At 41.6% G+C, this 13253-nt stretch overlaps 1 protein-coding gene across 2 annotated transcripts in view; it reads right to left on the bottom strand.

Annotated features, from left to right (window-relative positions):
* The window catches only part of WWP2 (WW domain containing E3 ubiquitin protein ligase 2), a 157857-nt gene that overhangs the window by 30052 nt on the left and 114552 nt on the right, over positions 1 to 13253 (bottom strand). For both annotated transcript variants that reach the window (XM_004384062.2, XM_023738418.1), the window contains exon 9: positions 7956 to 8045. In XM_004384062.2, the coding sequence (XP_004384119.1) occupies positions 7956 to 8045 (90 nt within the window). The remainder of the gene's footprint in view (positions 1 to 7955; positions 8046 to 13253) is intronic.

The following is a 13253-nucleotide window of genomic DNA, read 5'->3' as shown; positions in this document are numbered from 1 at the left end:
TTCCTCAAACAGAGTTGTATCCAAGTGTTTGTCTTCAATTCCACTGATCCTGTCTTCCACCATTTCAAATCTGCTTCTCAGCCCTTCTATGACACCGTCCATTTCTGAAATCTTCTTTATTTTTTGTATTTCTAATTGTTGTCTTTGTATAATTTCTAGTTGCGAATTTATTTTGGCATTTTGTTCCTGCATTATTTTCCTGAATTCTTCAATTTTTTGTCTGTATTTTCCACGAATTTGTCTATTTTTTCCTCATGTTTGTCAGCTCTTTGCTTCAGCTCTTGGAGAATTCTGAGTATTAGAGATTTGAATTCCCTATCAGGTAGTTCTAGTGCATTTTGTTCCACTGGAGAGTCAACTGGTGTTTTATTTTGGACGCCTACTGGAACCATCCTGTCCTGTTTTTGTAAATGTTTTGATATTGTCTGCTGTCTTTGGGGCATTCAGTAGTTATTTTTCTCATTTATTGATTGTAGATTTGTTTGTTTCGTCCCTATTTTTAAAAAATTTGACTATGTCTGAGCAGGCGGACTGTGTGTTCCCTGTTGCCTGCTCGTTTGTGGGCACAATACCCTTCACCTCCTTCTCTAATTGGCAGGGCCAGTCACTCAGACATGGTACGGCAGGGCAGATCCAGCTGAAGAGGGGTCACTGGGACGGGCCGCCCGTGGCACCCACTACAGCCACCAGAGCGGGTCGGCAATCAGTGCATGGCAGGTTCCAGCAGGCCGCGCCTGTGCTGCTTGGTGATGCGATGTCAAGCGCACGGTGCAGGTAGGCAGGATGCAGCGGGGAGACTGTTATGTGTGGAGCTAAGATGGATATGGGAGAGAGGAGAGAGGAACAGGACCCAAAATCATACAAACAAACCAAAAAGAATGCTAGGGGAGCTTGCCGTTGGAGTGGAGAGATGAGAGACTATGAAATGGAGAAAAAAAGAAAGGGGAAGACAAAGAAAAGAAAAGAATGAATAAATAAAAATCGGGAAGGTTAAAGAATCACAAAGTTCCCAGGGATCCCACTGGTGCAGCCACGAGGTCTGGGGAAGTCACTCCCAGGTGCTGCAGTACAGCCTGGCTAGAAGGCGCAGAGGCATACAACACCAGGCATTCAGGGAACAGAAAGAGAAGGAAGATATAGAGAGATGAGAAACTGAGCAATGAAGAAAGACAAAAAGGGAAGAAGAGGGAAAAGAAAACAAAACAAATTAAAAAAAAAAAGAACAAGAAAGTCCCCTAAAAAAACAGAAAAAAAACCAATGAGAAAAGAAATGCCCTCAGGGATCCCTCTGCATGTCTGTGCAAGCCGAGGGGGAAGTCTCCTTTCCATGCAGTACCACCTGGCCAGAAAGGGCTCCCAACTCAAGAAAAGGAAAAGAAAACAAACAAACAATTCAAAACAAACAAACAAACAAAAGCCCCGGGATCCCACCAGCGTGGCAGCCCAGACCGGGAAGCAGCTCCACACTCTAACGGAGCTCCACAGCCCCTCAGGAAGAAGCAAAGATGGCGCACGGAGCCAGGTATTTGAGCGAAAGGAGGGGGAGGTGGTGAGAGGTAAGGAAGAAATCAAAAGAAGCAGAAAAAAGCAACACCAGCAGCCCACAAATGGCACTCAGAGAGCCGGCCCATTCGGGTGTGTGGAATCCAAGCAGCCGGTGTTTCCCGGTCAAGAGATTGTGGCCGCGGGAAGCAGAGGAGGCTCAGTCGGGGTGAAGAAGGGTGGGGGGTAGGAAAGCATATATCATAAATTAGCAGTTGTTTTGTCTCCCGCTGGACGCTCTGTGAGGCTGCTTTCTTGTACCCCGTTTGCTGGTCTCTGACGGGAGTCCAAGATGGCGGATCTGCGCTGCATTAGCTGGTAGGGAACCTCTGCATGAATCTCTCCTCGCTCTCCGTTCTCTGTCAGTTTTCTCACTCCATTTGGTGCTTGCCTGAGTTCTTTATCTCTTCATTTGATGTTTTAGGGTTTCAGGATTGTTGTATTCTCTGTTCGGCTTAGTTTTTTGGATCTTTGCTGTGGACGTACGGCATGGTGCTTCTGCCTAGAGTGCCATTTTCCCGGAACTGCCGACTTTATTTTTATTTTTATCAAATAAATAATGTGTATATAGTTTAAGAAGTTAACTAGTACTGCAGGGCTTATCATGAGAAACAGCTGTCTCCTGCCCTTCTCTCCCCATTGCTGATTCTTGCTCCCTAAAGGCAACCACTTTTAAGTCTCAGCTGCTTCTTCTAATATTTATATCCATAATTCTAAATAACATATTCATTCTATTATTTCTTGATTATTGCCATCTTACATTATTATGGACTTTCCACTACCAAAGATGAGGATTTAATTTTCATAGTCTACCCCAAACACAAACGCTGCCATCTCCTCCCCTCATCCTTCCAATACAGAAAATGATCATTTTCAATAACTCAGTATTCAGAGTTTATGACTATGCAGATAGTATTCACAGCTGAGCCATATAGAATAATGTAAATACATTTCCCTTTTCACATAGCATTTTTGCTTTTTTCTTCCCTTGAAAGAAGACTTCCTTGTTTTGTCTGCTTGGTTTTCAAGAGCTTATCGTTTCACTCCCACTCTCTGATAGGACAGGTGGCCTCTGAGGTGTCTTAGCGACATCTCTCCCAGAACCTTTCATCTAACGTGGACAGCTGTCCTCCAGGCCTGCCCATATTACTGTCCTGAGTCATTTTCCTCTTGGGAACTCCTTTGGCCCCTCTCCTGGGTTGAGCCCTCCGTGCCCTGCATTCCATATCTTCCACTTTCTTGGTTTCCTCCTGTCTGGTGGAATACATCATCCAGTAACTCTCGAAAAAGGATGTCTCCAAAGTTCATTTTGGAAACCCTGCATGTCTGAAAATGCTTTTATTTCTACCCTCATACTTGAGTGCTAAAATGACTAAAAATTGAAATCTAGGTGGGAAAAAATTGGTCAGAATTTGAAGGCTTTGTTCCATAGTTGCTATTGAGAAGAAGAGCATTCTGATTCCTGATCCTTTACATGTACCCTGTTTTTTCCCTTCTAGAAGCTGTTGAGATTTTCTCTTGGCATTCGGTGGGTTTTTTTTTCATTCACTGGGCTGTGTGCTTATTGGGCACTTTTTAGTCTGGATATTATATCCTTTAGGTACGGAATTTTCTTTTATTATTTCTTTGATTTTCCTGTTTTCCATTTCTCTGTTCTTTCTAGAACTACTATTCAGATATTGGCTCTTCTGGTCCAACCTTCTAATTTTCTTATCTCCAACTTTATCTTTCAACCCTTGTATCAACGTTTTTCTTTCTGCTGTTCTATATATATATATTATTTCTGGAAACCCTGGTGGCGTAGTGGTTAAGAGTTCGGCTGTTAACCAAAAGGTCGGCAGTTCAAATCCTCCAGGTGCTCCTTGGAAACCATATGGGGCAGTTCTACTATGTCCTATAGGGTCGCTATGAGTCGGAATTGACAGCAATGGGTTTTAATGGGTCTATAATTTCTCAAAGCTCTTCATGTCTTCTGCCTGGTTCTTTTTATGATCTCCTGTTCTTGTTGTACAGATACTATATTTTCTCCAAAATCACTAAGGATATTAATTATAGTTTTGTTTTACTTTTTGAAATTTTTTCAGCTCCCTATATTATTTTTGCCAAGTTCCTTTTTTCTGTCTGCTGATCCTTGGCTGTTCATTCACATTTTAAAGTTAGCCACTAATAGTGGAAGGAGGAAACGGGAAGGTATTGCTTAAGGGGTACTGAGTGTCTGTTAAGGGCGATGAAACAATTTGGAAATGGACAGTGGTGATGACTGCACAAAACAGTAAATGGAACTGAACTGTACACGTAAAAACAGTTGAAGTGGCAAGTGTTTTGTTACATGTATTTAAACACAATAAAATAAAGAATTAAAGGGAAAAAGTGAGCCACAAAATGCTGACTGGAAGCTCTGTGCACCTAGGTGGGGCTAGGTGCCTAGTGGGCTTCACAGCAGGGTGATCAGGCAGAGGCTCCACTGTATCACTAGAAGATTTCCAAATGTCAAAATCTATAGCTCTTTTCCCTTAGACTAGTCACTTTCTCCAGCAAAAAATCCTCCAGCCTTTAGTCTGGGGATGGAACCCCACTGAATCCTATTTTCTGAGTTCATCCCTGCCTTCACCTACTACGGCTGTGTCTCCAAGGCTGGTTCTGCTCTCTCAGGAGCTTCTTGGGGTCTGTAGCAGTCACGTGGCTACATGAGTGTGTGTAGCAGAGGGTTGGGAGTGATGGCTGACAACCTGGGAATGTCACTGCTCCTTGCACAAATTTTAAACTGACCTTCAGGTTTTTAGCCTCATTCCACACTCCCTTGGTGTCTCTAATTGCTGAGGCCTTCTGGGTCCCATGGTGCAAACCAACTAGCTTCCTGGTGGAGACCTCACACTGTAGGTTTGGGTTTCTGCTTTCTCAGCTCTGCCATTTATCTATCAACAATTAAACTTCGATCAACATCTCCCATATGCAATTTCTCTTCTTTCATTCCTTTATCATTGAGGATTTACACTTTTTTTTTTAATAACTTACTGCCATTTTAAGAGTTTTGAGGAAGGAATGAAAATAAATACATGTTCAGTCCATGTTTAACTAGAAATCCTCTGTACCGATGAATTTCACTCTTCTAAGCAGCATGATCCCACCTTTTATTCCAGATGAACTTTTATGCACAGTCACAATACAGTATTTAAAAACAGAGCAGTGGTTTGAGGCCCAGTCAGCCCTCTCACTCTCTTTGGTTCCAGTGGGCCTCTCTACCAAAACATAGGCTGGACACATTTGAAAATTTTTGTTTGACACAAACCTTCCACTCTGGCAAAAATGCTCCATGCAGTGGTCCCTAAACACATCTTCTACATTCCCACATGCACAATGGTGCCTCTACTGTTCCCCTACCTGGAATTCTTTCCTCTTATGTAAGTCCAGCCTTTCCTGCAAGACTGAGTTTGATCCACTTCCCTCCATGAGGCGTTCTGCAACCCTGTTGCTCTACAGTGATCACTCTCCCTGCTCACCTCTGGTCTGAGTACCGCCTCAGAATCACTGAAGAGCAAATTACTACATTCATCCTTAGCTACCAGGTCCTGGATAAAACAAATGAACCTCCTACAGGTTTCCCATGGATTTGACATAAAAGGATGCCCATGATAAAGTGAATCCTTTGGCTCAATCTAGCTCCTTGGTGACTAGGGTCTGCTGAATAATGGCTCCATCTGTAGTTCCAGAATTGCTCTCACCATTGTAATAGTTCCTGCGGGCAGGACTTATCCCATTAATTAGCCATGAACGCTTAAGCTTTCAATCATCCTGTTCTCTCTGGGTTCCCAACTATTACAAAGCAGAAGTAAGAGTCAGGGGCTCAAAGCTCTTTGCTTAAAACTTAAGAAAAATTAATAGGCTCAGCTGGGTATAAAGGTGGGTGTAAAGTTGAGCCATCTCCCAAGAAAACATTAAAAAAAAAGAAAGAAAGAAACCGTTGCCATGGAATCGATTCCAACTTATAATTGGCCCTGTAGGACAGAGAAGAACTGCCCCATAGGGTTTCCAAGGCTGTAAATCTTTACAGATCCTGCAAAGTGGCTGGTAGGTTCGAACCGCCAATGTTTTGGTTAGCAGCTGTACGCTTAACCACTGCACCACCAGGGCTTTCTGAAAACTCTCCTGGAAATGAGAAAGCTTAATCTAGTCTCCAATCTTAAAAGTGAAAGAAGAGTAATTCCTCAGCCATCCTTAGAAGATGAATATCTTTATTTAGATTCCATCCAAATGCTCACCAGGACATGACCCACATAATTTACATACCAGACAGGTTATGAAGCAGCAACCAGGAAACACAGAGAGTTACTGCTACTTTTAAACATACATGTTGTAAATACATAAAGTACAAGTGTACAATACGCACTGTTAAAAGTCAGTGTTTAATTTGTGAGACACTTGGGGAAATTTGAATAGTGACTAGGTGTTTGATGATATTAAGGAAATACTAGAAATGATATTGTGGTTTTATTTTCTAATAAGAGAACATCTTTTAGAAATACACACTGAAATATTTATGGATAAAGTTATATGTCTGAGATTTTGCTACAAAATAATATAGATCAGAGAATGGGGGGTGGGTGAGAGTTATAGATCAGGGGTTGTCAATTTTTTCTGTAAAGGGCCAGGTCAGGTATTTTAGGCTTTGCAGGTCATATAGTCTCTGTCACAACTACTCAACTCTGCCATGGTAGAGCAAAAACAGCCATATACAGTAAATAAACAAGTAAGTGTATCTGTGTTCCAATAAAACTTTATTTACAAAAAAGGTAGCAGGCTGGTTGCCCACAGACTGTAGTTTATCAAACCCTGGTATAAATGATACAAGATTGGCCATGAGTTGATAAATACTGAAGTTGAGTGTTGAGTACATGGGGGTTCATTATATACTATTCTACGTAGTTTTAAGTGTGTTTGAAGTTTTCTATAATAAAATGTTCAAACTGTTTTTAATTTAAGAAGTCAATGTTGAACTTTGGTAACTTAACTTGACTTTAAGCTAAAGTAGAAAATAAAGTGAAGACTAATGATGACAGATTATGAGTTTCACTCCCAGAAGGGCAAGAAAAAAGAGGAAAACATAAGCATCCTACAGGAAAACTGAAGCTAAGGGGAGCCCACCTGTGGAAATATGTGGAGCCAGAAGGTGAAGTGGTATTTGCCAGGTGCACACCTAACAGCTGAACCAAACAGAGCACAGGGGCTCTCTCCATACTCCCCACTGATGACATTCTTTCTCTCCACAAACTTAGGAGCGGAAGCATTCATATTTTATGCAAGAGCCCTTCAGGGCTGCTTTACTGGGAGGTGATTCTTTCCTAAGAGCAGAATACATTCCCTTGTGAAAGAGCTCAGGATTGGGAGACACATGTGGAAAGAACTTTCTGTCCCTGGCAAACAGGGAACCAAACCCTTCTCCTTGAACTTGGACCATCTTCCTTCACTTGGAAGCTTCTGATTTTGGAGGACTTCGCTTTCTCCCACAAAGCCCAGCTGAATGAGAAGCACACTGCCTTCAGGGGCAGGTTGGGCACAAGGTACTGTGAAATGCCTCAACACTCTTTCTATCTCAACCTCTCTCTGCCTTTTTCTTCCAGAGATGCTCCGAAAACTCTAGCACAGGCAGCCCCCGGGTTTACCAATGTCCATAGTTACAAACCAACCCCTGTAAAGCTTAATATATTATAAATTCGAGGTACATACAATGGTTCGTAACAACAGATAGGTGCTACTTTACAACGCACATCAAAACATTATTACTGAATTATTATGCTAAAGATGTTTCAGTATATCTGGAAGTGTTTCTTTAATGTTTTTTATATATAGAAAGATACACTATATACTGTATACTAAGACAAACATTTGACTAACTGACATTAGAGTACAAATTCGACTTAAAGACAGATTTAGGAATGGAACTTGTTTGTAATCTGGGGACGGCCTGTATCATCTGAAAATGAAAGCAGAACTAAGTAAGCAAGTGACCTGGGATAAATGTCACTGTACTTTGCTACCTCTGCTAAAAGGGACTGAAAACCTGGCCGTAACAGGGATGTCTCTGTAGGATAAAATGACTGGCAGCATCAAGACACCAATGGCCCAGGGGGCTTCCAGCCCTCCTTCCTCCAGAACCCAACAGTGTGTTAGATCTAAATACCACTTATTAAAGCCCATGGCCTTCAGTCATGGACCAAAGAAAACACATGGGGAGAAGGGAAAAAAGAAAGAAAGAAGAAAGAATGTAGAAGGGGAAGACTATGGGAAGAGGGGCAAAAAAGAGAAAGAGGAGGAGAAAGTGGGAGGAAACAAGCAGACGGATATGGCAGCATGGTGAAGAGGTCATGTGACTCCATGGTACTACTTAGTCTCAGGCTCATCCATCCATGCCTTACCCTGGAGGAAGAGGTCGTTCCCAGGTGGTGGTCTTGGTATTGTGGTCAACATAATAGACACGCCCGTTGGGCAGCTCTCGCTGCTCCCATCTGAAAAATAAAATCAAAGGAAGCATGAGTCGAAGGGCAAAAGTCCTTGTTAGAAAAGGAGTCCCTGACAACCAATGTGGCTAATTTTAAAGGAAACATCAAAGATGAGATGTAGGATTGACCCAGAGGTAGAGGCAGCTCCATGCTGTCCTTGACAGTGACACCAAGGAGTGCTTCTTGAGGAAACTCTTAACAGCTCCCCTTTATGGTATCAGTGTGCTAGGATATAACATAAATGGCTCTAAAGTTCCCTAAACAACCCATATGGATCTCAATCCCATGGAGTTTTCTAAATCAGGGTTTTTTGGCCATTTCAGGATCAAAGACCTCTTTGGGAATATAAAGAAAGCTGAGGACCCTTTCCTTCCAAAATGCACTTACCAACACAAATTTATAAGCAATTCTAGGGGTTCATGGACCTCTACTAAAGTTTATTTCTGGGCTCTTCAAACTTTTTAGCCTATACCACCTCTTAAAACAACAAACTACATGCCTACTTCTGTTTTCCTAGCAGCATATATACTCATGATCACGTTTATTTCTTGAACAAAGGATTCATTCAGAGAGATCTTTACCAAACAGACCTGGGTGAATCAAGAAACACAGCATACAGTTACTTCTTGACTGTTTGACCCATGAAGTTAAGTTCATGTGAGATGGGGTGGTGAGGGTGGCGCTGTCAACTAAATCATCTATGCAATGTGCAAATGATACAACCTTGCTTGCTGAAAGCAAAGAGGACTTAAAGCACTTACTGATGAAGATCAAAGACTAAAGCTTTCAGTACTGATTACACCTCAACATAATAAAAACAAAAATTCTCACAACTGGACCAATGAGCAACATGATGATAAACACAGAAAAGAATGAAGTTGTCAAGGATTTCATTTTACTTGGATCCACAGTCAATGCCCATGAAAGCAGGAGTCAAGAAATCAAAAGACAGATTGCATTGGGCAAACTTACTGCAAAAGACCTCTTTAAAGTGTTGAAAAGCAAAAATATTGCTTTAAGGACTAAAGTGCGCCTGACCCCAGCCACGGTGTTCTCAATTGTGCATATGCATGCTCAAGTTGAACAATGAATAAGGAAGACGGAAGAAGAATTGATGTCTTTGAATTATGGTATTGGTGAGGAATATTGAATATACCATGGATTGCCAGAAGAACTAACAAATCTGTCTTGGAAGAAGTACAGCCAGAATGCTCCTTAGAAGTGAGGATGGCGAGACTTCATCTCACATACTTTGGACATGTTATAGGAGGGTCCAGTCCTTGGAGAAGGACATCATGCTTGGTAAAGTAGAGGGTCAGCAAAAAAGAGGAAAACCCTCAACAAGATGGACTGACACAGTGACTGCAACAGTAGGCTCAAACATAGCAACGACTGTGAGGATGGCACAGGGCCAGGCAGTGTTTCCTTCTGTTGTACATAGGGTCACTATGAATCAGAAACAACTTGATGACACCTAACAACACGGAAGGACAACCAGGTAGCAGATGTTCCAAAGAGATAATCCACAATCACCACAAAATACAGTCAACAACCACCCCATTCCCATACTCCCATTTCTTGTACACTCAACACAGTGTGACAATAACTCCACTTACCTAGAATATATAAACTATATATAAATGATACAAAAATTGATACAAATGTGTATCTATACATACATACATATATATACATATGTACACACACACACACACACACACACACACACACACACATACGTATATATAATGTTTGCCATTTTATAAAGGATGCTAATGGTCCTGTTTGCCTGTATATTTTATGTTGTTTTTCTACTTCTACTTTTGGATACTGCCTAAGGGAAGGTGGCCTTTTCTGGGAAGCTGTACAGTCAGTTCTGCTTTAACACTTGTTTTGAAAATACAAATTTGTTTCAATGTGATCAATACATAAGGGAATAATATAAGCATCATGTAAATTTTATGTTTGCTTATGCATGGCTTTCTCTATGAGAAACACCAGGTAAACACAAAAAACTTCATTTAGCTGAACACAGCCAGCCATGCAGGGATACACAAAACCCATATATATCTCCCAGCTGCCTCAGTTTATAGTGTTTTATGCACCACACCCATCCATATGTGGTATTATAACTTTCAGTGTCATTTCAGATAACACTTTCACCACTTTACAATAACTCACAAGCTGTAACCCTTCCAACAGCCACTTTTGCAAGTAATCCTCAGGTCTTATTCAAGGTAAAGTGCCATATTTATTGTAGTATTACAATTTCTTAACCATTTAACATATGAAAAACTGTACCACCGTTTATATTACCAAAAGTAATAAACAAACCCATTGCCATCAAGTCGATTCCGACTCAGCAACCCTATAGGACAGAGTAGAACGATCCTATAGGGTTTCTAAGGAGTGGCTGGTGGATTTGAACTGCCGACCTTTTGGTTAGCAGCCGAGCTCTTAACCACTGCGCCACCAGGACTCCCCATTTATATTAGGTTCCTATTTAATACGTGTTACTGACAAATTTTTTAGCATTACTTCCCTAGCTCCATTTTCCTCATAAGCCTTGTGGTTTCTGTTGCATGACTTTCCATAGCATGATTTTTAGGAACAGATATGTCAGTTATAGCAGAACTGACTGTATACCAAAATAAACGTCCTAACTTCTATTAGTAAGCCTAGTGTGTGTACTCTGATAAACGTAAGCTTTATTCAACACCATTTCTCATTTAAACTGGGAGGTCTGATCAGCATACTGCATTTATCAGCCACTCAGAATCTTCGATGTAGACATACGTGAGGTTTTTAAGGAAAGGAAGGAGAGGGGAGGTGGCATCCTTTACCGGGGATCTACAGTGAGCTGAGGGCGAATGTTTTACTTCATGTCATCCATGCCTCTATCCTTTAAGGTGGGAAATCACCAATGAGGAAACTGTGGCTCAGAGAAGCTAAGTAACTCTCATGTGGGATTCAAATTCAACTCTGACTCCAAAGCCCACAAGTTTCACCACGTCATGTCAAAGGAAGAAAGGGAGGAAAAGGAAAGTGAACTGGTGTTTATAGGAAACCTACTATATGGTAGATAATGTGCCGGGTGCCTTCATAATACTGCTCTCAAAGTAAACAGCTTTACCTAGCTCTGGTGTCGATGTAGGGGCCCTGTAGAATCAAGACGACAGGAAATGAATTATAATGGCCCACCGTGTTCGTTTCTAGGCTCCGTTTTCATAACAGCCCACTGCTCAGGTACTAGCTGCACCACTGGGAGAGTCAGCCCTGGGGAGCAGTGAGGTCTGGTGTTTCCACTCATGCCCCTCCCTCAAAAGGGATCAACTACTGGGTTGAGGAATAATGTCCTACAAACACTAGTAAGCTGCACCCAAGAACATTTTGTCTCCAGAACATTCTTACTCAAAGCTCTGGCTGAAGTGGATACTGGTGATCTGACCCAGGCACCATGGTTCCTCCCACCACAAAAGAAAGATCCTTGCACTTCATTCAGTATCTTATTGAAAGGGCAGAATCTCTGGCAAAAGTGGCCCGATGAAAATGCACACTGGGTAAAGTTAAATATCTTCTCCCTCTGAATGGCCTTCTGAATTAAAGGCAAAAGAGTAACAAATACTGCCAACTCAAGAGGCTGCTATCCCATCAGTGGGGATCTGGCAGGGAAGAAGGCAGGCTAACATTCTGCTGCTTCACTCCGGTTCTCCAAACTCCATCTGTCTGCTTGGTAATAGAGTAGCAAAATCCGATATCCTCTTCACTCATCTGAATTTGGAAAATGAGAAAAGCCCTGAGAAAGATACTTGGCTTAAGGGTAAGTAATGAAAAATAGACACTCCTAGAGCCAATAGCAGCAAACCAGTCTTTCACAACATTTGCTTCCAACAAGATTTAAGTAGCCGAAAAGTCTCCAGCATTCCCCAAGAAGTTAGCTATATCCTTCCTTTCCTTGAAACCAGGGGCTGTTTGGCACAGTTTTGTGGCACAAAAACACCACCAGAGTTAGTCTGCTCAGTTTTCAATCATTATTTGGAAAACTGCCCATATGTGGGTGAGGCTAGGCCTTTTATAAAATATGTGTTGTAGCAATGGGAAATAAAAGATGCTAAACACATTTTTTTTTATTCCAACAGTTTTTTATTATAACTTTCGTCTTGTAAGTACCCTCCACTATGACGATCTCCTTTATGTTCCACTTGAGGCAAGGGGATGGCTTTGGTTTTATTATACTTTAGCTAATATTTTAATTTGCAGATGGGCTAATTCTTAAATTCCTTAAACTAAATGCCTTTAATTGATGCAGTGGTATTCCCACTCAATCATACAATGCCAGAAAGGAAATCAGCTTAAAGTTCTCCTGCCTTATATTCAAGGGTTACAGTGGCTCTTTAGACTATACAAACCTAGACAAGATCTGCCCATCCCATCTTTGATCCTAGCTGATTCTACAAATAGAAGTCTCTCTTCCAGGGACTATTATTGTCCAGCAAAGCTCAATGTTCTTCTATGAACCCTCTCAATTGCCTTAGCTAGAAAAATAGTTACCAGAGGAATAAGACCTTTCTTCCATCACCTTTTTTGATATCTACATTTTTCCTTTTAAAATTGGACTCCTGCTCAGATTAAATGTCCATGTGGGTCGTCCCTGATCCATGACCTGGCCCAGCTGCTTTTCTTAGAGAACTCTCAACTCCTCCCTTACCTGCACGGCTATTCATATTTCATACAAATATCTTCCCTTCATTCATGCAGCACAGTTGGTCAATTCTATCGTCAATCAAACGAGCCTCCTGATTCTCATTTCTCCTCAGTAAATGCTGACCCACATAGATTAAGCCTCTGACTATCTTGGTTTGGTCTCCCCAGGCCAAGAAGTGATACTGGCATCCACTGTTTTTATCAGCGCATCCCTGCCAAGGGTTAGGCTTCTGTCCCTTATAAAGACCTTCTTCATACTGAGATTAAAAGGTTTTTCAACCAAACTACTGATGGGTTTCAATACTGCATCTTGGTCACATGGGTCATATCCTCTCCCACTGAATAGCTTTCTTTGATACTTTCAGAAACAGTGTTCAAAGCCTCAAGCTTGTTTAAGGTCCCTACCCACCACATTGCTCCTTGGCCTTCAATTGGGCCATGGACTGCACAGGGCCTTTGTACTTGAAAGTACTTAAAAAGTAGTCTCCAATTTCAATTAATCTTAGGTAC

The sequence above is a fragment of the Trichechus manatus genome, unplaced genomic scaffold (assembly GCF_000243295.1).
Source record: "Trichechus manatus latirostris isolate Lorelei unplaced genomic scaffold, TriManLat1.0 scaffold00116, whole genome shotgun sequence".
In the NCBI taxonomy this organism is placed as follows: Eukaryota; Metazoa; Chordata; class Mammalia; order Sirenia; family Trichechidae; genus Trichechus; species Trichechus manatus.
This window is presented reverse-complemented; position numbering and strand designations above follow the sequence as displayed.